The sequence below is a fragment of the Coregonus clupeaformis genome, unplaced genomic scaffold, assembly GCF_020615455.1.
Source record: "Coregonus clupeaformis isolate EN_2021a unplaced genomic scaffold, ASM2061545v1 scaf0012, whole genome shotgun sequence".
Lineage (NCBI taxonomy): Eukaryota > Metazoa > Chordata > Actinopteri > Salmoniformes > Salmonidae > Coregonus > Coregonus clupeaformis.
This window is the reverse complement of record NW_025533467.1, coordinates 1,457,496-1,482,025: the sequence shown is the minus strand read 5'-3', so window position 1 is coordinate 1,482,025 and position 24,530 is coordinate 1,457,496. Positions and strand designations below refer to the sequence as shown.

The 24,530-nt window shown below is 45.2% G+C and overlaps 2 protein-coding genes and 1 non-coding gene across 5 annotated transcripts; 2 read left to right on the top strand and 1 right to left on the bottom strand.

Annotated features, from left to right (window-relative positions):
* Positions 1-585: 585 nt before the first annotated feature.
* Positions 586-700, top strand: LOC121546874. Its single transcript, XR_005996463.1, has one exon. It is a non-coding gene; the product is annotated as a U5 spliceosomal RNA (small nuclear RNA).
* A 342-nt stretch (positions 701-1,042) lies between these two features.
* Positions 1,043-7,028, bottom strand: LOC121545459 (SH3 and cysteine-rich domain-containing protein 3-like). Of its 2 annotated transcripts, XM_041856000.2 has the most exons (14): positions 6,732-7,028; positions 6,216-6,277; positions 5,884-5,962; positions 4,933-5,086; positions 4,722-4,819; positions 4,535-4,595; positions 4,352-4,449; positions 4,140-4,203; positions 3,718-3,770; positions 3,500-3,594; positions 3,322-3,373; positions 3,060-3,197; positions 1,940-2,067; positions 1,043-1,826 (listed from the first exon to the last, which is right to left on the bottom strand). In XM_041856000.2, exons 2-13 carry the CDS (start codon positions 6,230-6,232, stop codon positions 1,969-1,971), a joined length of 1,008 nt encoding a protein of 335 aa, XP_041711934.1. In that variant the 5' UTR covers positions 6,233-6,277; positions 6,732-7,028; the 3' UTR covers positions 1,043-1,826; positions 1,940-1,968. The 2 variants fall into 2 exon arrangements, with proteins under 2 accessions (XP_041711934.1, XP_041711933.1); XM_041855999.1 differs by having other exon boundaries at positions 1,043-2,067.
* A 729-nt stretch (positions 7,029-7,757) lies between these two features.
* LOC121545457 (proline-rich protein 36) lies at positions 7,758-19,391 on the top strand. 2 transcript variants are annotated; one of them, XM_045212418.1, is made up of 14 exons: positions 7,758-7,959; positions 8,818-9,026; positions 9,378-9,486; positions 9,865-10,004; positions 10,188-10,290; positions 10,393-10,561; positions 12,513-14,675; positions 15,055-15,995; positions 16,110-16,227; positions 16,467-16,612; positions 16,897-17,577; positions 17,793-17,845; positions 17,986-18,052; positions 18,206-19,391. In XM_045212418.1, exons 3-14 carry the CDS (start codon positions 9,448-9,450, stop codon positions 18,275-18,277), a joined length of 4,692 nt encoding a protein of 1,563 aa, XP_045068353.1. In that variant the 5' UTR covers positions 7,758-7,959; positions 8,818-9,026; positions 9,378-9,447; the 3' UTR covers positions 18,278-19,391. The 2 variants fall into 2 exon arrangements, with proteins under 2 accessions (XP_045068353.1, XP_041711931.2); XM_041855997.2 differs by lacking the exon at positions 9,378-9,486.
* Positions 19,392-24,530: the final 5,139 nt, after the last annotated feature.

The window sequence follows — 24,530 nt, the reverse complement described above, 5'->3', positions numbered from 1 at the left end:
TGTGTAGTACTTAGTATTGACCACAGCATGTCGCTAGTATTCTTTTTATGATATGAAAACAGATCATTTCGATTTTGCACGAAGTTGATAAATTACCATATACATAATGATGCACTATATATATACACTTAAGCATAATAAAGGCTTCCAGACCTATTGAAGTTAATCAAGGTTACGACAGCCGAGTTTAGAAAACGTAGGCTTAGTTCGAGGAATGCACGCACAGTGGGGATGTAGCAGAGATGTTAGCTGTACTACGCATGCATGTGAGTGTGTTGAACGCAGTGGCTCAGTAAAATGTAGACGTAACGCATTTGAATTGAGTTTTTTTTCTCCCTTTTTGAGTTAATGACTTTTATTGACAGCTATAAAATCCTTCTCCAGGCATACTTCGATTCAATAAAAGTAAAGATTTAGGCTACTAAATATATAAATATGATAATAATGCCAAATGTTACCATTAGAAATGTGCGATCATTTTCATTTCAAGTTGATAAGACCTTACAGTTTGGGTGATATTGCTATATAAACCGAGGACTTATAATGAATTGAAGCTGATCAGAGCCGTTTCTTATGATCTGTAGTATACTCTGGTTTCTCTTCAGATCGTATAAATCGTTCGCCTTTTGTTAAAGGTTTTCGTGGAGAAGTACATTACGAGTATCAACTAATTTATTGATGGCCGATCTACCTATTCTTATTAATGAAAATGTTAGGTAGTTTGGTGAGAAGGAGGTATATGTATTCCAACCAGAGTTTTATACGAGTCTGCCTATTCAAATTGTCGCCATGCTTGCATTTAAATATGTAATAGTATGTAACATTATTATATATTAATATATTACATCATATTTAGAATAAATGTAAGACACTATTTAGAATCATTCCATATGACACTGCTAGCATTCAAACAGGATAATGAAGGCTGCATTGTCCCCATCACTGGATCAATACATGACGTAAATAGATTCCCTCTTTAGGTTGGACACAAAAGTCCTGAATCATGGTAGACACACAAATCAGTGAATGCAAAATACTGATACAAAAATAAAGGACTTTATTTCGAATTGTGAATTGATTTCATGTTTCCACAATGATCAGTCATCGAAGTTTACTATGATGGTATCACAGCGTTGTACAGCTTTTGAAAGGATGCATATCAAGAAAGACAATGAATGGGAAAAGCCTGCACTCCACTGTTAGTATTTCAATAGTAGATTATTAACAAATGACTGTAGCGTAATGTTACAATCTTGCACCAATGATAGGCCTACATTTGTATGGCAAAAGCTTAAATAGTCTACTACATAAATACAACAAATACATAGCACACTGTTTTGCTAACGATGATAAAAGACTGACCCAAGCAAAACAAATTGCATCAAGGGGGAAATGAAGCAATAGTATTTCAGCTGACTATTTATAAAAAGGAACTACTACAATAAGAGTAAGCAATACATTAGACTCCAAGATAATTTAGTTTGCATAACAAAAATAATGTCAAAATCCTAGTTACTTAGTAGATACAGTTAGTAGTTACAGCCATTGGGTTTAGAAACTTTTTTTGGTTTCATGTTGCTGAAGATGTAGTTTCAGGTTGTCCAGTTTTGATCACATTAAAATGACACAAACATGTTAACTTTTTAAGTGTCCACACTCCTGGTCCTACATCACATGTTTCTGTCCAGCTCGGATTGCATGGACAGCTGACCCAGTTCACCAGGGTGGGTAGGCTGCAGTATTGAGTTACACTCAACACCCTTCCCCTCTAAGCCTTCACAGCCCTCAAACTGCTTACACATTCACCAGATCAGCTCTATAGGCCCCTACAGGTGGAAAATACAAGTGTTAGTGTAAATGTTGTGTAAGATGATCATGTGTTCAGGTCTTGGGTTCGGTGATGTGTGGTTATGGTCCTGGTGACGGTGTGACTCCAGACCTGTGGTTGTGGTTGTGATCTGGTCAGGCTCAGATCTCCTGGAGCAGGTCGGCAGGGAAGAAACCCAGCTTGCGGCCGGTGCTGACCTTCAGGTAGCCATTCACCTCCTCTCCCTTCTTCACCACGATCTGCAACACAACACAAAGAGAATGGAGGACGGTGTTGTGGCCCCACAAAGGTACAGTAATTGTTGAAGATGACCAGACCAGTGGTGTAAAGTACTTAAGTAAAAAATACTTTAAAGTACTACTAAAGTTTTTGGGGTATCTGTACTTTACTTTACTATTGATATTTTTGACAACTTCTACTTTTACTTCACTACATTCCTAAAGAAAATGATGTACTTTTTACTCCATGCATTTACCCTGACACCCAAAAGTACTTGTTACATTAATTTTGAATGCTTTGCATGACAGGAACTTGGTCCAATTCATGCACTTATCAAGAGAACATCCCTGGTCATCCCTACTGCCTCTGATCTGGCGGACTCACTAAACACATTCTTTGTTTGTAAATTGTCTGAGTGTTGGAGTGTGCCCCTTGCTATCTGTAAATAAAAATAACAAGAAAATGGTGCCATCTCATTTGCTTAATATAAGGAATTTGAAATGATTTTACTTTTACGTTTACTTTTGATACTTAAGTATATTTTATCAATTATATTTACTTTGATACTTACGTTTATTTAAAACCAAATACTTTTAGACTTTTACTCAAGTAGTATTTTACTGGGTGACTTTCACTTTTACTTGAGTCATTTTCTATTAAGGTATCTTTACTTTTACTCAAGGATGAAAATTAGGTGCTTTTTCCACCACTGGACCAGACACACACATGCACAGTAGCAACTGTCATTACAGTCACTGTCCACATGCACACATCCATCCATACTGCTCATGATCATAAAGCAGCTGACATCAGTTTCCTATGCAAAGAAAAACTAAGAAACATATTATTTTCATAGACACAGACAGCTGACCTGGGTCAAATACTTGAGCTGGGCTTGATTCAGCGTGCCCAGTAATAGCTAAATAAAGCACACCTCAATTACACTACTTTCAAGTACTGTATGTGATAGTATTTGACCCAGGTCTGATACAGAGACACACCTGTTTCTTACCTGGTCTTTTTTCAGTGTTATCTGTCCCATCTCTCTGTTTCCCACGACAGAGCGTGTCACCTTGTACACCCTCTCTCCCGTTTTTATTCTAATGATGTAATTGGTGGGGAGGTAACCTGTCTTCTCCCCAATCTTCCCCTGAGAAATAAAAACAGCCCTTATTTACGATGGTGACAATAGAAAGTAGAGCTCATGATGAGTAGAGTCATTACTAGTTTTGATCATTGTCAGCTTGCATAACAATTTTTTCAGGAACACTTACCCTCCACCATTCCTCATTGGCATCATCAATTATAGTGATTCGATCACCAGGACTGAAAGACACAAAGGTTTGTATATTTGTATCAAATTGTATCAAATGTTTCACATTACCACAAGACTGAAATGTTGGACATAAAACATCATTCATACAATATAAGGAAATGTATTGGTTAACCCACTGGAAGTCAAGGTCGTCTTTCTCAATGGCCTTGAAGCGGTACAGAGCCAGGTAGTAATGTGACTGATTTCCAATGTTTCCCATCTCCTTCTTTTTCTGTAGCAAACATACACCGATGTTTATTTAACTACTAATTGTATTGATGTACCAGACAGGGTGTTATTATTGATATTTACATGGTTAGTGTATACATGATGTCAGGCAGTTACAGTCCCTTACCTTGTCATCTGCTTTGTCAGCCTTGTCTCCTTTCTTATCCCCCTCTGGCTTTCCTACAAGCACATCACACAGGGTCATTGTAGAGTTTCAATACAACAATGGTCAACTCCTCAACTTTAGAACCAGTATTACATTTATTCTATGTTGCTCCTTGACATTCAGTGTAAGATATTTCTTTTTTGAAATTGTACTGGATTGGTCTGGTAAAAGGTTGACATACATATATTGTTTAGCAACTGCTTGACAACCAACCACCTCTTATGCTTCGGTTCATTTGCCATTCACTTTGATGGGCTTCAATATCATAAATAAAACACATTGTTGTAAATAAATAAAATTTATTTTTGTACAGTTGATGCAGTGGAACCATCACCTTGAATTATCACATGCTTCAATATGGATGCTTCATCCTCTTTCAATACCTTCTGCCTGCTCGTCTGCTTTGGGTTGTTGGGATTCCTCTTCCTCCATCATCATCATCATCATCTTGGAGGGGGAAAAATATGGTTAACATACTATTTATGATCCCTATGCAAATGGTTGTCAGTAAATGTAACCATTATCTGGACGACTTATCGTCATTAATTTCATATTTTGGCTAATATGTGCCATGGACACAGAGTTCCACACTCACATTCTTCTTGTCCTCAGACCCCTTCTTGCGCTCCTTGTTTGCCATGACGACCCCAACCCGCAGGGTGTCAAACACAGGGTCGTTACGGTTGGAGTGGGCTGGACAGGAGGGAAGCAGCAGAGAGAGGACACATAGTAAAAAATAAGTTGAACACTTAGCTTGTTGAGATGGTTAGTGTCTTACCTGCATCTGGCTGGTCACTGCTGTACAGAGGGGAGCTGTAGGCCCGTCTGAAACCTGGGGGCTATAGGTGAGACAACAATATGAATATGTAGAATAATTGCTGTTTCTGGCAACTGCATGCAATGTCAACTTGATCATGTTCTGACATTATAATGACTATCTAAATGATGAATTGAAAATGTCTTACAATTTTGCCAAAGCACTTCTGATACTCAACATAGGACTGGCACGAGTGGTGGATGTTGGTCTTGCAGTTTTTGCACCGTAAAGCAAACTTGTTGTTGACTGAAAGGTTGAAAAAAGTCAACTATTAAGAAGCTAGTCAGTATTATTAAGCTTCAGCTTTACAAATACTATTAATAAATACAAGAGCCACTGTGGTCAATGTTAAAACTTACGGACTATCATACGAGCACAGACGTCACAGAACTTGGGTGTCTTGCAGTAGTGATCCTTGAACTTGTGTGGTTTGTCATTCACCAATATAACAACTGGCTCAGGCTCAGGCTCCTTCTCCTCCACTTCCACCTCCTCCTCATAAATAAAGTATACCTGCAGAGAGAGTGGCTATGTCTCAATACTTTTACTGGTAGACAGCTTTCCTTCCTTTCCCCACCCTAGTGACTACTGATTGGATTGGTATATATTGGATTGGATTGGTTATATTATATATTTCTTAATTCCATTCTTTTACTTTTAAATCAGTGTGTATTGTTGTGAATTGTTAAATATTACTGCACTGCTGGAGCTAAGAACACAAGTATTTCGCTACACCCGCAATAACATCTGCTAAATATGTATGTGACCAAGAAAATGTTTTTTGATTTGATTTGATTTAGCTAGAGGTAGAACATTTTTATTGAAATCCAAAGAATCAGTCTCATCAAAACAATGATTTCCTATAATTGAAAAGTCCACATGATCGTTATCTATAACATACAAAATGTTTTTGCATTAGTTAAGTAAATTAGTAAAGTTTTCATTTAACAAGTATTTAAACTATTATTTTACTTCTGGAGAGTACGTATAGAATAGTATAAAAGTAATCCTTCTACCCCCCCCTCCCCCACACCCCCACTTGCTATCATAAGTTGAATGCACCAATTTGTAAGTCGCTCTGGATAAGAGCGTCTGCTAAATGACGTAAATGTAAATGTAAGTGGTAAATGAAAAAAGCTCTGTGGATTTAGCCCACAGTGTCACCTTTCTGCAGAATATAAATAGGGGAGCAGAGAGCCTCACATATTAAACTAATGAGGTTACTGTATTTTGACCATCCTAGTTGGCTGCTATTTTAAACTGTTTGAGGGATGGTGTTCCCAACAGTGGCAGATTGGCATGCTACTCACAGTATTGTCTTCCTCTTTCACAATATTTTCAGGGGCTGTGGGGTTATCGTGGATATCCACAGAATGTTTATCTTCCAGTCTAACACAGAGAACCAAACAGAGACCATTAAGCAACATCGACAAACAAAGATATCTGACATATATTTAAGAGCGGATATTGCAGTAGTATTGTAATGGTGGCTGAGCTTAAAATGTTCCCAAGTTTTACATGATTCTTTCAATTAATAATCTAATACTTAAAGCTTTCCCTCGTTGTTTTGTTTAGAACCAGGTAAAACTATTAAAAAGGACTATCCTATGTATTGAGTTCAGCAACACAAGAGCAGACTCACTGGTCATATTGGGCCATGGTGTAGTGTGGGAGCTCTCACCCTCGTCCTGCAGTGCTACCCACCTAAGACAGAATACAGTTTAGGGGAACAGAAACACTGGCTCTCCATTTGAATGGGACACGTGACACAATCATGTCCTCTCCCCTCGCATGTAGTAACGGGGGGAAGGGGGAGATGATTTACCCACACAAGCCTACACACACACACAAACTCTAAAATACACACGTCCACTCTACTATTTTGGGGCAGGGTAACTCAATCTCATCATGGCTAAATGTGGGTGCCTTGCCAGACTGGGCATGAGCTGAGAGATTCTGAAAAATTACGATGATATAAGACCAGAATCAGTCTTAGTGAGGATTTGACATTTCAGTCCCCTCTCAATGAAACTTAAAGAATTTGCTATATATCTAAATTATAACATGTATGATATCTATTTAGAAAAACACAAAGCTGAACAGATCACACATATACACAAAAAAAGGGGCATGCAATATAGTTACAATTTAGACATACTTATTCCTACTGGTTGCTAGTCCAGTCAATGAAGAAATTAAATCTGGTATGTGGATGTATGGAAAAGGCTTTCTTCACCAGTTTTGATTCAGAGTCATTCCTTTCATGTGTGATGAGCAACCTGTCACGACGGAGGCCTCCGAACCATTCCAACTCTTGATTGATATTTCCCTTTTCAGCTATTCTTTGTGCAGGTAATTTCCAAAGAGTGATCCAATAGTTAGTGGTTAGAGCAGAGGGGTGAGTGAGTGAGGGACTGTAAAGGCAGGAAACAGTTTGAGTGAGTGAGACAGCTGGGTAACTTTCAGGGCACCGATGACGAGGGTAAATCCAATACTAATACCCATTCCTTGGCCCTGCAGATCGGTCATGGCTAGAAGGGATCCAGCTTTTGTCTAACTAAAATGGAGAAAAAAAAATTCAACTTCTGATGTTAATTTGACAAAAGCTGAATCCCTTCTAGCCATGACCCTGCAGACCCCTGTCACAACCTGAGAGGACAGGTCAAGACACACACAGCCTACTGTTGGCTTACTGTACAAACTGCAGGCATAATCAGTATTGTTATGACAACAATAATTATATTTCTTTGGAAAATACTGACAAAGGAATGGAATGGAAATAGGCTATATTTATCTTTATTGTACTGCCAGGCATTTACAATACACAGTGAACACCACATATACCATCTCATATAAAACCCTTAGCGGTTAAAATCCTTATTAAAAATTTAATAACATTTTAAACATAAAGAAAAACTTGTAGTTTATATATAAGGAGAGGATCAACATAATATATTAAGAAAAAGTACAGTATTATATTATGGAAGACTGATGGTAGTGGAGGTAGCTAATCCATGGATAAAAACAAGATATTCTACAAAGGCCTATTTTTTTGCCCCAGCCCAGTTGAAGAACAGAGAACCATGGCCAGTTTATTCTTCATCTGGGGGGTCGCGTCGGCTACCACTACAAAGGTCCGGTTGCATTGTGGGTACAATAGTCCCTCACCGCCCCAGTGCGCATGCTCCATAGAAAACTCCATTATTTTTTTGCACGGAATCTGCAAGAAAAATACTAACTGTGAAATAGAGATTAAAAGGTGCATCGGATGAGCTCCATTTTTGCTGAACATACACCGGCTTGATCGAACAGTGTCTGGAGATAACGACTGAATCATTTGGCGACACGATCGGACATCCTTGGGTCTTGGGACACTCCAGAATCAAGTAAATTTCTGTCAATGCTAGCTAGCCATCTAGCCTAGCCCCGAGATCATAGGCGCAGTAAAATGAAGCATTATTGCCCTTTGTTTTTAACCAGACGGGCAGATGCAGCTAGACAGACATAGAGTTGATTGATGGCGCAAATAATTTGCATTGGAGGGTTGATCACTATATTTGCTGTCTAGATAAGGTTAACCTCCAAAACAATTTAGCATTAGTAAGCCAGCTAGCTAACTCTGGGGTTCTCCCGCGAGCTTACAGGAGAAGACTCCAAAAACTTCGCGACCTTGTTTGAGAACAGAATGGTAGAATACATTTCGCACAATTGCTCGTTAGCTAGCTAACTAGCATGCATGACATCATTGATAAACACATTTTCCCCAAGTTCTCATTATTGAAATGTTGCTATTTTGCAAGGTGTGTCTGTCAAGCTGTTACGACACTTCAGACTGCAACATTAGCTAACTAGTTGGATAAAGCTAGCCTAACTAGCTATGTAGGACCATCATTGCTGTGACTGTGATTTATGTACTTTGTGTGCCACTTCTGTAACGGCTATATTATGCATGTGGGCTAGATAACTATTATCAAGTTACAACTGCTGATTCTCTTTTAATTTCAACATCCAGCTGCACACACCACCAGTCTCATGTAGCTCGCTAACTATCTAGGTAGCTATTTGATAATACGTCACTTAATTGAAATAAATACCACTAGGCCTATCCTAATATGCATCCCCTTCCTCGTATGCTTGTGTGGGGTTATTGTAGCAATCAGAATCGAGAGATGTATTTTGTTCAGCATTTTCACTTATTATTTTAGGGCTAACTAACGTTAGGTCTATCTCAATCTTCTTTGCAGACAAACTGTGGCCCTAGTGTCAGCTGCAGAGTTTTGGAGGAGGTGACCTCTGAAGCAGGGTCAGAAGACTTAACGTTAGTTCTTGGAGAGTTCTGCAAGGCGTTGGAGGGTGGTTGGCAGAGTCTGTGTGTGCTTTTCCCCTAACACCATGGCCTTCAAACGGTGGATACCATAGCCAATAATATATTTGGCTTTTCAAAGATGACAAGGTATGCTTGAAAACATGATATCCTTCCTCACTCATCAGGCTAGCCCAATAACGGACTAAAAGAGCCTAACGTTACTCCTTATAGTCCAAGGACCGTACAAGGACCGTACATGTTCTGTTTAAAGGCGAATTGACTCTGGCAGCCAAAACAGCAAAATGTTCAATCTAAACGTGAATCAATTCTCAGTTGCAGTACGGTTCTAGAAACATAATGCCCTCTACTTTCATATCACATCAAAATAATTTCACAAATGCAAAATATACACTTACTGTACACTGTTTTAACACTGTTGCAGCCAACAGTATTTTTCAGTGACAACAAGTTTTTGGCGTCCATCTTCCATTTACACAGGTGTTCGGAGACGCAGATAGCTAATTAGCACAGTTGGTCGACTCTGTTTTCCGTAAACAGACGCTGTAACATGGAAATATGGCAGTGTGGGAACCCCAACCCTATAAAGGTGTGTAGTAATTTTAACCTTTTTTTTTTTTTTTTATATAATAATGATTTCTAACTGATATGAAAGATAAGTTATGTTTTCAAAACCGTACCGCAATTGATGCGTGTTAACGTTTAGCGCAAGCGTTGGGGTTCTTAAAAAAATAACCTGGCCAGAAGATACTATCCTCAATAGGCGCTAAAGGTAGTTAGCGTCTATGAATGGGCTATCAGGCATGCTTTATGTTAGAGACTTTATATTTGTTTCTACGAGTTGGAACTCTGGTTGTGTTTTTGGTGGGAAAACATTGATGTCAGAATCTCAGTACAGTGGTCGTAATAGTAGTTAATCAAAGCATATATTAATTCTACATTTGTTCCCGCATCTTCTATCCCAAAGGTGCTGCAAGGCAGTTTTTACAAAATGATGGGAGGCAGTGAGAGTGGCAGTGGAGACAAGGATGGAGTCCACACTGTGGCAATACAAGTCCCCATTGGCTGGCAGAGGAGAGCAAAGGATGGGCTTGTGGTGTATGTCAGGTAAGCAAGTTCAGTAACACAGACGGGTATAATACTTTTTATACTTGTGTTATGAGCATATAAGAGCCATTATCATGTTGTTTTCATTTCCCAAAAGCTGGTCTGGAGCAGGGAATTGTAAAATATATTTTATTTCCCCTTTATTTAATCACTAATCTCCTGCATCCCTGTCCATTCCTGCAGTCCAAGTGGCGCAGTCCTGTCTTCACTGGAGGAGGTTAAGTCATATCTGTTGACCGATGGCACATGCAAGTGTGGCCTGGAGTGTCCGCTGGTCATCCACAAGGTATAGTAGACCTAACTCCTCCCTCTACATCTCACTTTTATCGTCTCACATCCGGTTTTGACTGGGGTTTGCTGAATGTATGTCCCTTTATTGTCTCTGCAGGTGTTTAACTTTAGCCTAGGGGTCAAAGTTCAGCAGCACAGCCAGCCGGTGGGGAAGGCAGAGCAGGACATGACAAAGCTCTGTAACCATCGGCGGAAAGTGGTTGCTATGGCAGCGCTCTGTCGCAGTATGCAGGCTTCACAGCTGCCCAATGTTGCCCGTCACACAGGTAAATACAGTGCCTTCAGAAAGTATTCACACCCCTTGACTTTGTCCACATTTTGTTGTTACAAAATGCGATTATAATGAATTTAATTGCCATTTTTTGTCAATGATCTACACAAAATACTTTAATGTCAAAGTGGAAGAAAAATTCTAACATTTGTATAAACATTTTTTTATATTAACAATAAAACACTCATATCTTGATTAGATAAGTATTCAACCCCCTGAGTCAATACATCACCTTTGGCAGCGATTACAGCTGTGAGTCTTTCTGGGTAAGTCTCTAAGAGCTTTGCACACCTGGATTGTACAACATTTGCACTTTTTTTTTATTCTTCAACCTCTGTCAAGATGATTGTTGATCATTGCTAGACAGCCATTTTCAAGTCTTGCCATATATTTTCAAGCCGATTTTTAAGTCAACACTGTAACTAGGCCACTCAGGAACATTCAATGTCGTCTTGTTAAGCAACTCCAGTGTATATTTGGCCTTGTGTTCTAGGTTATTGTCCTGCTGAAAGGTGAATTTGTCTCCCAGTGTCTGTTGGAAAGCAGACTGAACCAGGTTTTCCTCTAGGATTTGACCTGTGCTTTGCTCTATTCTGTTTCTTTTTATTGCAAACATGATGCATGTTTTGGAATATGTGTGTTCTGTACTGGCTCCCTTTTCACTCTGTCAATTAGGTTAGTATTGTGGAGTAGCTACAGTGTTGTTGATCCTCAGTTTTCTCCTATCACAGCCATTCAACTCTGTAACTGCTTTAAAGGCACCATTGGCCTCATGGTGAAATCCCTGAGCGGTTTCCTTCCTCTCTGGCAACTGAGTTAGGAAGGACACCTGTATCTTTGTAGTGACTTGGTGTATTGATACACCATCCAAAGTGTAATTAATAACTTCACCATGCTCAAAGGGATATTCAATGTCTGCTTTATTTGTATTTTTACCCATTTACCAATAGGTGCCCTTCTTTGGAAGTTATTGGAAATCCTCCCTGGTCTTTGTGGTTGAATCTGTGTTTGAAATTCACTGCTCGACTGAGGGACCTTACAGATAATTGTATGTGTGGGGTACAGAGATGAGGTAGTCATTAAAAAATCATGTTAAACACTATTATTGCACCGAGTCCATGCAACTTATTATGTGACTTGTTAAGCAAATGTTTACTCCTGAATTTATTTAGGCTTGCCATAACAAAGGGGTTGAATACATTTTCACTTATTGAAACATTTAGAAAAACATAATTTCACTTTGACATTATGGGGTATAATTTAATCCATTTTACATTTGGTTTGTAACACAACAAAATGTGGAAAAAGTCAAGTGGTGTGAATACTTTCTGAAGGCACTGTATCAGCGCAAAAACCCCAGAATAGATCTAATGTAACAGAAATGAAGTACTTTCAGGATCATTAAACAGCTATTGATGGTTAGTTACCAATTTTTTACCATTGTGCTATTCAAATATTGCTCTCAGAAATGTAAATAATCATGTTGGTTAGGGCTGTGACGATTATGGAATTTTGGATAACAATGAATTGTCACGCAAATTGCCATGGTTATTGTCATAATTGCCATTTTAGGTGAAAAATGTTTTGAGCTTATAATGTATCATAATACTGCATCTTTGAAAATTAGCTACGACATACCTAATGAATACAACACAGCTTTGGTGACACCCGTCTCAAAAACAAATTGTTTTGACCGCTTGGAACTTTTGGAAAGGAAGCTTCTCCTGACCATGCTGTTTTTTTCCGTAAAATGATTAGGCTACCAACTTCATGTGAAAATTAAAACTGCTATTGGGTAAACTATATATACTTGAAAATAAAGTTGAATCTCACCCCCTACTAAAATGAATGTATTAAGAGGATTATGGTTATTGTCCATAATTGTCGGCTACACAATTATACAGTTATTGTGCCAGCCCTAATGTAGATTTTTGTTGTTGTTTCAGAGGTTACCAGTGGCATTGTGGAGAACAGAGATCCTAAGAGGATGAGAGTGGACAGGGAAGAAAAAGAATGTGGCACTTACACCTCCAAACACCATCTAGTCCAATCCAGGCCCAACACTAACCTCCACCCCAACTCTTGTGGCAGTCCTAAAAATTCTCCCCAACTTGTGTATTCTTACAATGGTTCCTCACCCCTCTCACACAATAGCACTAACTCTTATCACTCTCCTGAGATTCTGAGGAGACTGCCACCTCCTCTCAATCTCCCCCCCAACACCTCTCCATTCTCCAGCTACGGGGCACCTCAGAGGTCCCCACGCACACCAACGCCTCAGAACCTCAGTCAGGGTCAGAGGGCACCACAGACTCCAGAAGCCCCCAGATCTCCTCATATGGGGCCCCTCTCTCCCCCTCCTCCCTCCTCCCCTGGGACACTGGGGAGGGGAGGGCAGAGTCATCAACATGGTATCATTGTTGGGTCTCCCCTGTCCCCCTCGTTTTCTCCCTCTCCCTCTGTGAGTATGAACTGCCCCTCTCCCCGCCAGCGCTCACGCCACCCCTCCGCCTCTTCCTCTCACTCTGAGCAGGGGGTGGGAGGGGTGGTGCTTGGCAGCTATCCCCCCAAAAGGATATCCTCTTCCTCCCCACACTCTCCTATACCAGGCGGGTCCCCTAACCTCCATTTCTCCAAATACAAGCTTGAGGACATCCTAGAGCAGTTTAAGAACTCAGGCAACAGTAGCACTAATAACCACATCCTTCACCCAAACTCACTGAGCAACCAAAACAATCCTCAGATCCTCTCTCTAGCGCTTGAAACGGTTGGGAAGCCTACAAAGGCACCTGCTTCTGCCTCAGGCATGGAGATCAGTGCTGGTCCTTCTGGTTTGCCTCTTGGACAGTTCTTGAACCACCAGAAGCAACCACACCCAGCTTCTTTTCCTGCCAGTAGCCTCCTTTCGGCAGCAGCCAAGGCCCAGCTGGCCAGCCAGATGACCCACAACCAGAGCTCCAATTCGCGCAGCATCCTCAGCTCTGCCCTCTCTTTGGAGGTCTCGAGGGAGTCTCAGCAGTCGAAGGTAACAAACAGCACTTTACACAACAGCCATCCCTCAATCGCTAGGCCCCTCCCTGCAGCCTCCCCCCTGCTTCCCCACCCCTGCGCCCCCCTCTCCCAGCCCCTAGCCTCCAGTCCCCTTCACATCTCCCGTACGGACCGGACATCCCACAGGAAGCGGCAGCGGCGTTCGCCCACAGTGTTCAGCATGCTGAAGGAGTCCCAGATGAGCGGTCCCAGAATCCCCAGCAATGTGCTCAACCTTTCCTCATTGCACTCTCAACCCTCCTCTACCTCAGCCTCGCCCTACCCCGCTATGTTAGAGAACCACCTACAGGCCCTAAGGCTCTCAGTCCGGCACTCTGGCACACTCGCAGGGCCCCAGAAGCATCCTGATGGCGCCCTGGACTTCACTACAATCATGGCAGGTCAACCGGATCCCCCGACACAGCCTCTCTCCGCACTGCTTCACCTGCTCAGTGTGCAGAACGCTCAAGCCGCTGGAGTCCAGCCCGGCTCTGGACACGGTACAGGAGGCATGAGGCAGAGCCCCAGGCAGTCTCCCTCTCCCTCCCATTTAAACATCAGACCATTCCCCATGCAGTCCCCCTCTCATCACAGTACCACGCAAGGCCCGTCACAGCCTCTCTCTCCCTCTCAGTCAAAGTCCAGGCGAGAAAATGCACAGTCTCCGTCTCGACCACATACGAGGACCAGTCCCAAACAGAGACTGTCTCCCTCCATGGCCCCGTCCAACGCTCAGTCAGCACACTATCGCAGTAGCCCCTCGCCCACCCCACACACCCCTGATAGGCTATGGCAGGCCCAAAACCAACCTATGGACGCCACCACCATCCAGTCACCCATGGGCCAGGCCTTGCCTGAAGTCAGTGAATCAATGGAGATGGAGAGCATGTCAACACTAGGCCCTGGTCTCAACAGCACCCCCACCTCCAACCATAGCAGCAGCGTCACCAGCTACAGTAGCACCACCTCCCCCAGACCCCTGGATCTCAGTAACCACATGCTGGCACTGCTAGCAGCCTCTTCCACCACACCTCTGGGGGAGGGGGGCCTGGACAGAACCACCGGCAACAACACTGCAGGTGAGGATGAGCCTTTTATAATGTCTCTAACTAGGTGAAATCATGGAATATAATATGTTGTATTGTCACATACACCGGATAGGTGCAGTGAAATGTGTTGTTTTACAGGGTCAGCAATAGTAGTACCGCGCCCATGGAGAAAATTAGGTTAAGTGCCTTGCTCAAGGGCACATCAACAGATTTTACACCTTGTTGTCTCGGGTATTCAAACCAGTGACCTTTCAGTTACTGGCCCAACGTTCTAACTGTTAGGCTACCTGCAGCCCTAGGAAAATACATAGATTTTTCATTAGATGTGTTAATAGTTGTTGAGTACTGTGCGTTTAAAAAAAGAACTTTCCTCATTCCGTTAATCCTGGTTCTCTCTAATCCTCTCTAGGGGTGCAAGAGCCTCAGAGTGTTGATCATCAGGGCCCCACAGTGACCAAACCCCCAGGAGGCTGTAGTCCCGGCCCCTGCAACCCCCCGGCCCTGGGGGACTCCACTGGCTCCTTACCCCTTGCTGAAGCCTTCCCCTTCATGAGCCAGGAGCAGCTCCTCCAGCTTCTGTCGGCCACGGCCGGCCTGCCCTCCCTCCTGGACCCCACCATCCTGGGCTCTCTGCCCCTGGGCCTGTGGATTGGCGGTCAGCAGGGTCACCTCCCCATCTCCAACACCCTTCAGCAAAACCATCAATTGCCCGATCAACAATCAGAACAACAACTACTGTTACAGCATGAACAACACCAAGAGCAACAACAGAAACAACAACAACAGACTGCCCATCTGAACCACAACTTTCCATTTAGCTTATTCCCCTGTCTAATGGGAGGTCAGGGAGAGCTGCCTCTGAATCTCCTGGGCCTGTTGAACCCATTACTACCCCCCTCTGCCTCCCCTACCCCAGGCCAGGAGTGTGATCTGGGGATGGGGGAGAAACTGGGCCTCCAGGCTCTCCTCATGGCCTCCCTGCTACTAGGCCAGCAGCAGGCTGCAATGTTGCCCCTGTCTGGGCTTGGCCAGCTGAGCCTGGACCTCCCCTTCCGGCAGCAGCAGCACATCCCAGCCCTGTTGGATGGTTTGACTCTGGATAAAGGGTCTGGACTCCTGGACCCGTCGTCCCTCCCTGGCCCCGGGCTCCTTGAGGCCCTCCAGGGCCTGTTTCCCCCAGCCGAGGGGCCCCTCCAGGCCCTGCAGTCGCTCCTGCTCTCTGCCCCCCTGCCTCCCCCAGCCTTCCTCTCCCTCAGCCCTGATCTGCTAACCGCTGCCCTGGGCTCTACTGGCCTCCCGCCTGCCCCTCAGCTCCCCCCAACACAGCAACCCCAACAACCCCCACCTCCGGTAGGTTCTCTCCCTGAGCCTGGTCCTCCTACCCTGTAGTTTCCCCTTGTCAAAGAGTTAATACTTTCTGTATTAGAGATGTCAGTCTGATGTTTTGATCCTGTCTCCATCCAGGTGTCAGCTTCAGGCCCTGATGGGGGGATGGACACCCTAATCCCCCTGTCTGTCCAGGGAAAGGACAACCCTGTCCTCCACCAGTTACTGCCCACTCTCCTCAACCCAGGGGTTCTAGGTTAGTCACAGCAACATTCATTTACACTGCTATAAATATCAAGGTTTTGTTGCCTATTACACATGTGGAATCATAGTTAGTATTTTCTGTTACATTTCACTCTATGAATAGTGAATTATTTACAAACTTGGGGAACATCTACAACAAAGCTATATCTTGTACATTACCCACATATTGCTTAGAATGTAACTTTATCCCATTCACAAACTGTTTTGATGATGAACCATTTGTCTTTGTAGGAGACCTGTCTGCTCTGACCAGCCTCCACAGTCTTCTGGGGCTAGGTGCAGGCCCTCTCTTCCTGCCCCCCGTACAGGCCTCTGCCATGGGCATGCCTTTGCTCCAGGGCCCTGATGGGGCCATCAACCTCCTCAACAACATCCAGGTACTTGTTGTATTCCACTTTTTTTTTTTTTTTTTTCATAGTGGGGCAGTCCCACTCCTTTTGTTATTTTTTTGCTTTATTGAAGGGAGAGTAAAATGTTGGAAAGGCCGGGGGAGGGAGGGGGACTAAAATGGCAGTGGGACGGATTCGAACCAATGCCTACTCTGGCATACATGTGTGCCGGGGTCAGAGGCTGTAACCGTTGGACCAAGCAAGCCACTGTATTCCACTCCTGACACAAGCCTTGTCCTGTGATTTGAAATGTCTGTATCTTCCTTCTTCAGCTCAACATGGCACCGCCCTCAGAGGGAGAAAAGCCAATCTCCTTACAGGAAACAGACAGTTCCGCCCCTCTGGAGGATATTCTAGCCAATCGGCTTACCCCAGAGACTGTGCCCAGCCCCTGTCCCGCCCCGGCCCTCGTGTCCCAGCGTGGAGAGGGCTCCGTGGGGAGCGTCCTGGACCCCTATGCCTCCTTCATGGACACTATCTACACCTCCTTCCTCCAGGTCAGTGCTAAAGAGCAGGAAGCAGTTCAGTCTGGGGCGGATGCCTTCTGTGCCTTACCGCCCTCCTATCCTGGGGAGCGCCGTGCCTCCTCCGCTCCCCTCCCTCAGGCCAGTGCCCCCTTCTCCCTGAGCCCCCGGCAGGCCTGCACCCTGAGGAACCCAGACCTGTCCCGGCTCAATATGGAGGCGGCTCACTCCCCGGCTCAGGGTACCCCCAAACCCAGCGACGATGGCTCCACCACACCCCCGCAGAGCAAGTCGGAGTTCCCAGAGGGTCACACTAACCCTCCTCTGCCTCCTATCTACCTGGAGGAAGCCAAGACAGACTCGTACAGCCAGGCTGTGTCAAATCGGCAGGGGGACAGACCCCAGGCAGGGGGGTACCAGAGTCCCAGAGACGGGGGCAGCCACCCTAAGGAGGAGACAGGGGGTCTGCAGCACACGGAGCAGGGCAGGGTGAGTCTGGCTGCTGTTTCCTTTAGTTGGTTGTCCTGATTTAAACACAGTCATAAAGGATCCCTAAAACCTTCCTCCAAGCCCTAAGGATGTATTTTTTAAAAACTACTGCATGGCTAAAAATGCAAATCCGCCACAATATTGCGTATTACATTACAAGCAGTGAAAGATGTAATTTGTGCCTTATTGATTTCAGTGCCCTTTTTCCCTTTCAGAACCAAACTGCACAAATGGGGGGAGCCAGAAGAGGCAGGAAGAGGAAACAAACGTGAGCTAGTTTTGGCACCGATTTACCATTCTGCCCATCTTCTCGATGGCACTTATAACACTGCCACTTTTCCTTAGAACAATTAAATGTAATACCAGTGTAAATATACTGATATTACTGTGTGTGTGTGTGTTTTTCAGGCTACAGAATGTGCTAGAGGACTTCAGAGAACTGGATGCTCCTGCCCTAGAGGAACCTAAACCCACGGTAAAACACTAGACCACCCAACAACCCTTAACTTCATTGGACGTATTATATCAGTGCGTGTTGCGTCATCTCAGTTTCTAACAGCAGTGCAATTTGTCCCTTAGTGTCTGCCGTCCAGACTGCTAATGATGATGTGTTGTGTGTCTGTTGTAGGTGGTGCTGCTGAAGCCTGAGAGGTCGGTCCGGGGCAGGAGGCGGCGGGGAGCCAGGTCCCAGAGACAGTGACAGTGACTGGAGCAGGTTCATCCAACTGTTTCCAGGACTTCCCCAACCCCACCCCCCATCACTGCTTTATATTGTCCAAGTTCCCCACTCTGTTTGTCAACTGCACTAATATAATGTCATGCCAACCTCTTACCTATTGAATGGGAGTGATCTAGATGAAAAAAATGAAAAAGAGTTATGTGGATGCTTTCACTTAGGTCCTCTCTTATGTATGTGTGGTTGCTTGACGTTGTGATTGGTTGAGATCCGTTATGATGTAAGTGTTAGAATTATGTCTACAAAAGACTGTACTGTTTCTCAGTGTGTTTACTGTGAGTCAGGATAAGAGTATCTATTTAAATGACCTACATTTGCGCTCTGTTTGAGATTGTATGATGTCTGTGTGCGTGTGGTTTGTGTACAAGGTAGAAGTTGCCCCTGACCACAGATCTAGAATCACATTTCCTAGGCGGAGCGAGTGTTTTTATCAAGAAGCAGATGAGTTAGCCAGCGACGTGTCCTGCCTAAATAATCTGAAGTCACATTTTCAAATTCATAAAGATGGATGTGAAATTGGCATGACTTGACACTTCCAACAATCCAGATTCAAGATGAGCTTTCTTATAGAACCAGCTCTATCTGGTGGTCATGCTTTGTGATACACCCCTCTGTATGTTCTCTGTGGGATGTTTAGTAAATGATGCACATTTCAATTAGGTCCTTTCACAGGGGAATGGCTGATGGTAAAAGTGTGAGATATGTGTGGGTTTTTAACTCAGTGTATTTTTTGGTGGAATATAGTTGTATACTTTCTCTCATTGTTCTTCAGATGGCTGTGCTCTACACTTTTACAGCCCGGTAATGCTGGCATATTTTACTTATTTAAATGAAATGAAAAGAAGCAGATTATGCAATTTCTACACTTGGAGATGTGTAAATATGTACAGTTAATGTGTTTTATTTTGATTTTATATTGTTAGAGACAACAATGAATTGTGAATTTTCGGGGAATTGTAATTAAGTATTTTCTCATTCTACCCTTGCTTTCAATACTTATGTTAAAAGAAGATTAAATTGTTGACTGTAGCATTCTTTTTATATGGGAGTCTTTTTTTATTTAATATTAAACTATTTACAGAAAGTGTGCCTCCTTGTTTGTTGATGTTGGCAGCCTAAATCTACTCAATTGTATCTAGCCAGTAACCACCCTCTTATTTGCAAAATCATACTTGTTGCATCAGACAGTAGAAAAGGCCAGGAGCCCAAACTCAGCTTTTGATCAATACATTGAATTCCTTCCCATTGGGGATGTGGTGAGCCTTACATTCTAGGGAAGAATGCCTTCCTAGGGGAGAGAAGAAACAAATCAATTTTTATTTGCCACATGCGCCGAATACAACCGGTATAGACATTACAGTGAAATGCTTACTTACAAGCCCTTAACCAACAATGCATAAAAAAATATATATATTTTAATAGTGTTAAGTAAAAAAAATTAAAGCAAATAAGGTGGCGCAATCAACATCTGACTCATCTCCGCAAACCATGGAGCCCCTGGGCGATCGGGGGCTATCAATATTATTGACAGCCCTCCTGATCTCACCCTGGCTAACAGTGGGAGAATGCAGGACAGCAGAGGGAATGCATACAGAAGAACTCTAGGCCACGGGTGGTGCGCAAATGCGTCTCTTCCCAGTGGCGGTTTGTCCTGTTCCCTCAGAGAGAACCATAGGGGACATTGCGTGTTCACACAGTTCGGCTCTCCCGAACTGTTCCCAAATTTTGAGAACAATGTCCGGATGCAGACACCACTCGTCGTCTCGAGGGCCCCCTCGCGACATGAGGTCTGCTCCTACGTTCAAGTAGCCCGGAATGTGTGCTGCTCTCAATGAGCGAAGGTGCTCGTGAGCCCACAGCCACAATTCCTCTGCGGCCCGGTGGAGAGCAGGAGACCTGACTCCTCCCTGGCGATTTATGTGAGCTACTGTGGTCCGGTTGTCTGACCAGACCAGCACATTGCGACCCCGAAGGGTAGACGCGAAGTGGGTCAGAACTAGTCGAACCGTTTCCAACTCCAAGAGGTTGATGTGGCGACTCGAAAGAGGCCACACACCTCCTATCGCTTGGGTCTGACATGTCCCTCCCCATCCAGTCAGAGAGGCATCTGTATACACTGGAATGTAGGAGGACACTTTGCCTATCGGGACTCCGTGCGTGAGAACGTGCGGGGTTCTCCAATAGTTCAGATCTGCACTGAGCGAGAGGGGAACCACCACCAACCGATGACGTTGACGCACTGGGTCTAGTCTTAGTGGGCGAACCATCGCTACATCCTGCGCATGTGCAGGAGTCCCAGCGGAACCACAGAATGGGCTGACGACATGAGACCCAAGAGTGACATGATCGACAGCGCCGTCACCGTGTGATTCGGACGACACTTCTTCAAGGCTACCCTTCGAGGGTCCGAAATTCGAGCCCTCATCATTACAGTGTCTAGCTGTATCCCCAGGTAGACAATCTGATGACTGGGCCAGGGCGCTCTCTTTTTCCAATTCACAGCGAACCCCAGACGTGTGAGATGAATCACTGTCTGTGTCATGTGAGTGAACGCCAGCTCTGCTGACGGGGCGAGAACCAGTAGGTCGTCTAGGTAGGCTAGTAGCCTTATTCCCTGACGACGCAACACTTCCAATGCCGCCTCCACACACTTGGAAAACGTGCGAGGTGCCAGGGCGTACCCGAATGGCATCCTCGTGTATTCGTACGCCACCCCTTGAAAGGCGAATCGCAGAAACTTCCTGTGACGCGGCCGTACCGGCACATGAAAGTATGCGTCCTTTAGGTCTATGCTCGTACAAAAGTCTCCTTTCTGGACACATTCCAGTAGACGTTTTGTCGTGAGCATTCGGAAGGGCCGTTTGGTTACGCTCTCGTTGAGAATGTGTAAATCCAATATCGGTCTTTTTGGGCACCAGGAAGTAGGGTGAATACAGCCCTTTGTTCCTTTGCTCCTGGGGAACTACTGTGACCGCCTCCTTCGCCAAAAGTTCCGTAATCTCTGAAACCAGTGCGGCCACTTTTTCGGGCGTTTTCATCACCGTCTCCACCACTCCCCTGAATGGGGGTGGGGTCCGATGGAATTGGATGGCATAACCCTTCTGCAACGTCTGGTCTAGCCAGCGTGAGAGGGTACAGCTTCGCTGCCACTGCCAGCAATGCAGAGAAAGCGGGCGAGCACAAAGCTGTGGTACATTCAGTAGGAAGGACCTGTATTCCTCTATGGCCCTTGCCGCCGCTGTTCCCCAACACTGAGGTGGTGGAACAGCCCAAGGCGGGCCTCCCATGAAAGGGAGAGGAAACATCAGTGCGTTCTGAGAGAGACGGGGGCGCAGATACGTTGGTTAAACCCGTAACCGTCGTATTCCGGCCCTCCGTGAACGCAGCATGGGTCTGAATCGCCCTAACAGAGACCTTAGTCTGAGATAGTGCGCCATCCCCAAATAGCGGTTGCGTCATCCTGTCAGAGTCTGACCGAGACTGCAGCCTGCTATGTGAGACACTCCTTATACATGAAGTGCTGTCTATACCTACCCTGTGTGTCTGTTCAGCAACGCACCCTTGGTGGGCTGAACGGCACTCAGAGTGGTAAGAGAGAGAGGGTGAGATATGAACGCTCTCGGACGTATTATGGAAAAGGGGCTCTTTTTTGACAAAGTCAGGTGGAGCCAGCTCTTTATTACATACATCAATGAAAGCAACATCATCACCCATCCCTTCAACTGAAGGGTGGGGGTGAACAGTGGGCACGTTCGACATCGACGTGTCCTCCATCCACTCCCCCGCGTCCCTTCACGTGCGCCTCCTCTTGTGGCCCCCTTTCGGATGCCAGGTCGGCGTCTTCACGACTTCTCTTGCCGGCTGTGCCATTGGGGCCACTGTGGCTGCTGGGGGGGCGGAGTCCGCTCTCCTGCCTCCTGTAGCCGCCAACTGGCACCGGATACGCCGCCTCGCCGTAGACCCTGGTCTACTCTGGGCAGCGGAAGTGGACGGCCTTTGGGACTGGGGCGCAGGGCCTAACCTCCCTGCCAGTGGCAGGTGTCTGGCCAGCTGCTTATTTTCTTCATCCAGTCTTGAAAACCTCTCTGTCGCCTCTTTGACGGCGTTCAAGAGCGTCAAAGAGGCGACAGAGACGTGTGCCTTCAAGAGCGTTCAAGAGCGACGTCCTGTCTGCCTCTTTCATGGTCGTCAGAGACAACCAGAGGTGTCGCTCCGCGACCACCGAAGTGGCCATGGACCTTCCCGCGCAGACGGCCGAAGCTTGTGTTAGGTGCAAGATGGCACCAGAAATTCTGGACGCCTCCTCCACCTCCTCTGGTTCCAGCTCAGTCTTACCCGTGGTTAGACGGGACAGAGCGGCTGCCAAGAGGGCAATGTTATTTGCTGCTGCTACAGCCTGGGCTCCCAAAGTGAAGGACTTCTCCAACAGCTGTGCTGTGAGGCGGTCCTTCTGCGATGGTAGAGTGGCCTTCTTGGAAGAGGGCCAGGGACTCGAACCCGGTACGAGATATGCAGCCATGGCGCTCTCTAACCTGGGGATTCCCTTTGAAGGGCCCTGAAATCTTCCCTCCACTCTAGTGAACGGGAGTTACGACCTAGCCGGCGAACGCGCCGCTAGAGGTGCCTCCCATGAGCCCTCGACATACTTGGCCAATGAGGGCATAGCTGGAGCCAGTGGCTCTGCCGCTCTCCTTGGCCGGGAATAAGGGCCGCCCTCCATTAAATCTACCTCCGGTGCGGAGGGAATAGGGGGCAGCGCTATTTCCTGGCAGCTCTCTCAATGAGTCCGGGAAGACTGTTCCATAGGAACGCCCGCCTCCTCCTCATAGTCCCCGTCATCTCCAGAGTCTGCGCCGTCTGATGACGCCTCTGAAGCAGAGGCTAGAATCGACAGCACGTCCTCTAGAGGAATATCCTCCCTAAAAAACGCCCAGCGCTGCTTCCTCTCCTTTATATAAAGGAGGGCGCAGGAGGCGCAGTTAGGGGGACTTCTGACGCCATCCTTGGCATGCTGAGACCCTGGGGTGAGCTTTTGGGGGTGGAAAATCTCCAGGTGTGCTCATTCTTGGACGACGTCGAAGATCTGGACATTCGACTGCGTTTTCTCGTCCTGAGTCTTCTCTTCGTCTCTTCTTGGCTTCTTCAGTCTAGTCCAGTCGCTGAAGATAAAGGGAGGCTGATTGAGGGGAGGCATCCCCTCTTATAGGGACACCTGTACTCCTATTGGCTGCAGGTGTGTGCATAATTTTGTCTCAGGCTGATGCTGCCTTAGGGCAGAGGGTAAACCAATAGGAGCAGAGCTCCCCTATGGGGCGGAGCTCCACGGTATAGAACTGTACTGTTTCTCAGTGTGTTTACTGTGAGTCAGGATAAGAGTATCTACTTAAATGACCTACATTTGCGCTCTGTTTGAGATTGTATGATGTCTGTGTGCATGTGGTTTGTGTACAAGGTAGAAGTTGCCCCTGACCACAGATCTAGAATCACATTTCCTAGGCGGAGCGAGTGTTTTTATCAAGAAGCAGATGAGTTAGCCAGCGACGTGTCCTGCCTAAATAATCTGAAGTCACATTTTCAAATTTATAAAGATAGATGTGAAATTGGCATGACTTGACACTTCCAACAATCCAGATTCAAGATGAGCTTTCTTATAGAACCAGCTCTATCTGGTGGTCATGCTTTGTGATACACCCCTCTGTATGTTCTCTGTGGGATGTTTAGTAAATTATGCACATTTCAATTAGGTCCTTTCACAGGGGAATGGCTGATGGAAAAAGTGTGAGATATGTGTGGGTTTTTAACTCAGTGTATTTTTTGGTGGAATATAGTTGTATACTTTCTCTCATTGTTCTTCAGATGGCTGTGCTCTACACTTTTACAGCCCGGTAATGCTGGCATATCTTACTTATTTAAATGAAATGAAAAGAAGCAGATTATGCCGAGCAGTTGCCATACCAGGTGGTGAGGCAACCAGTCAGGATGCTCTCGATGGTGCAGCTGTAGAACTTTTTGAGGATCTGAGGACCCATGCCAAATCTTTTCAGTCTCCTGAGGGGGAATAGGCTTTATCGTGCCCTCTTCACGACTGTCTTGGTGTGTTTGGACCATGATAGTTCGTAGGTGATATGGACACCAAGGAACTTGAAGCTCTCAACCTGTTCCACTACAGCCCCGTCGATGAGAATGGGGGCGTGCTCAATCCTCTTTTTTTCCCTGT

Bases quoted from the DNA above. Each gene is read 5' to 3' on its own strand.
- LOC121545459 (XM_041855999.1), bottom strand. The intron at 3,771-4,139 runs GTATTGAAAGAG...ATGTGCTTGTAG, and splicing joins AGCAGACGAGCAGGCAGAAG to GAAAGCCAGAGGGGGATAAG. The intron at 3,374-3,499 runs GTGGGTTAACCA...TGTGTCTTTCAG, and splicing joins AAAGACGACCTTGACTTCCA to TCCTGGTGATCGAATCACTA.
- LOC121545457 (XM_045212418.1), top strand. From the start codon at position 9,448: ATGGAAATATGGCAGTGTGGGAACCCCAACCCTATAAAG. The intron at 10,005-10,187 runs GTAAGCAAGTTC...CCATTCCTGCAG, and splicing joins GGGCTTGTGGTGTATGTCAG to TCCAAGTGGCGCAGTCCTGT. The intron at 17,578-17,792 runs GTGAGTCTGGCT...TTTCCCTTTCAG, and splicing joins AGCACACGGAGCAGGGCAGG to AACCAAACTGCACAAATGGG.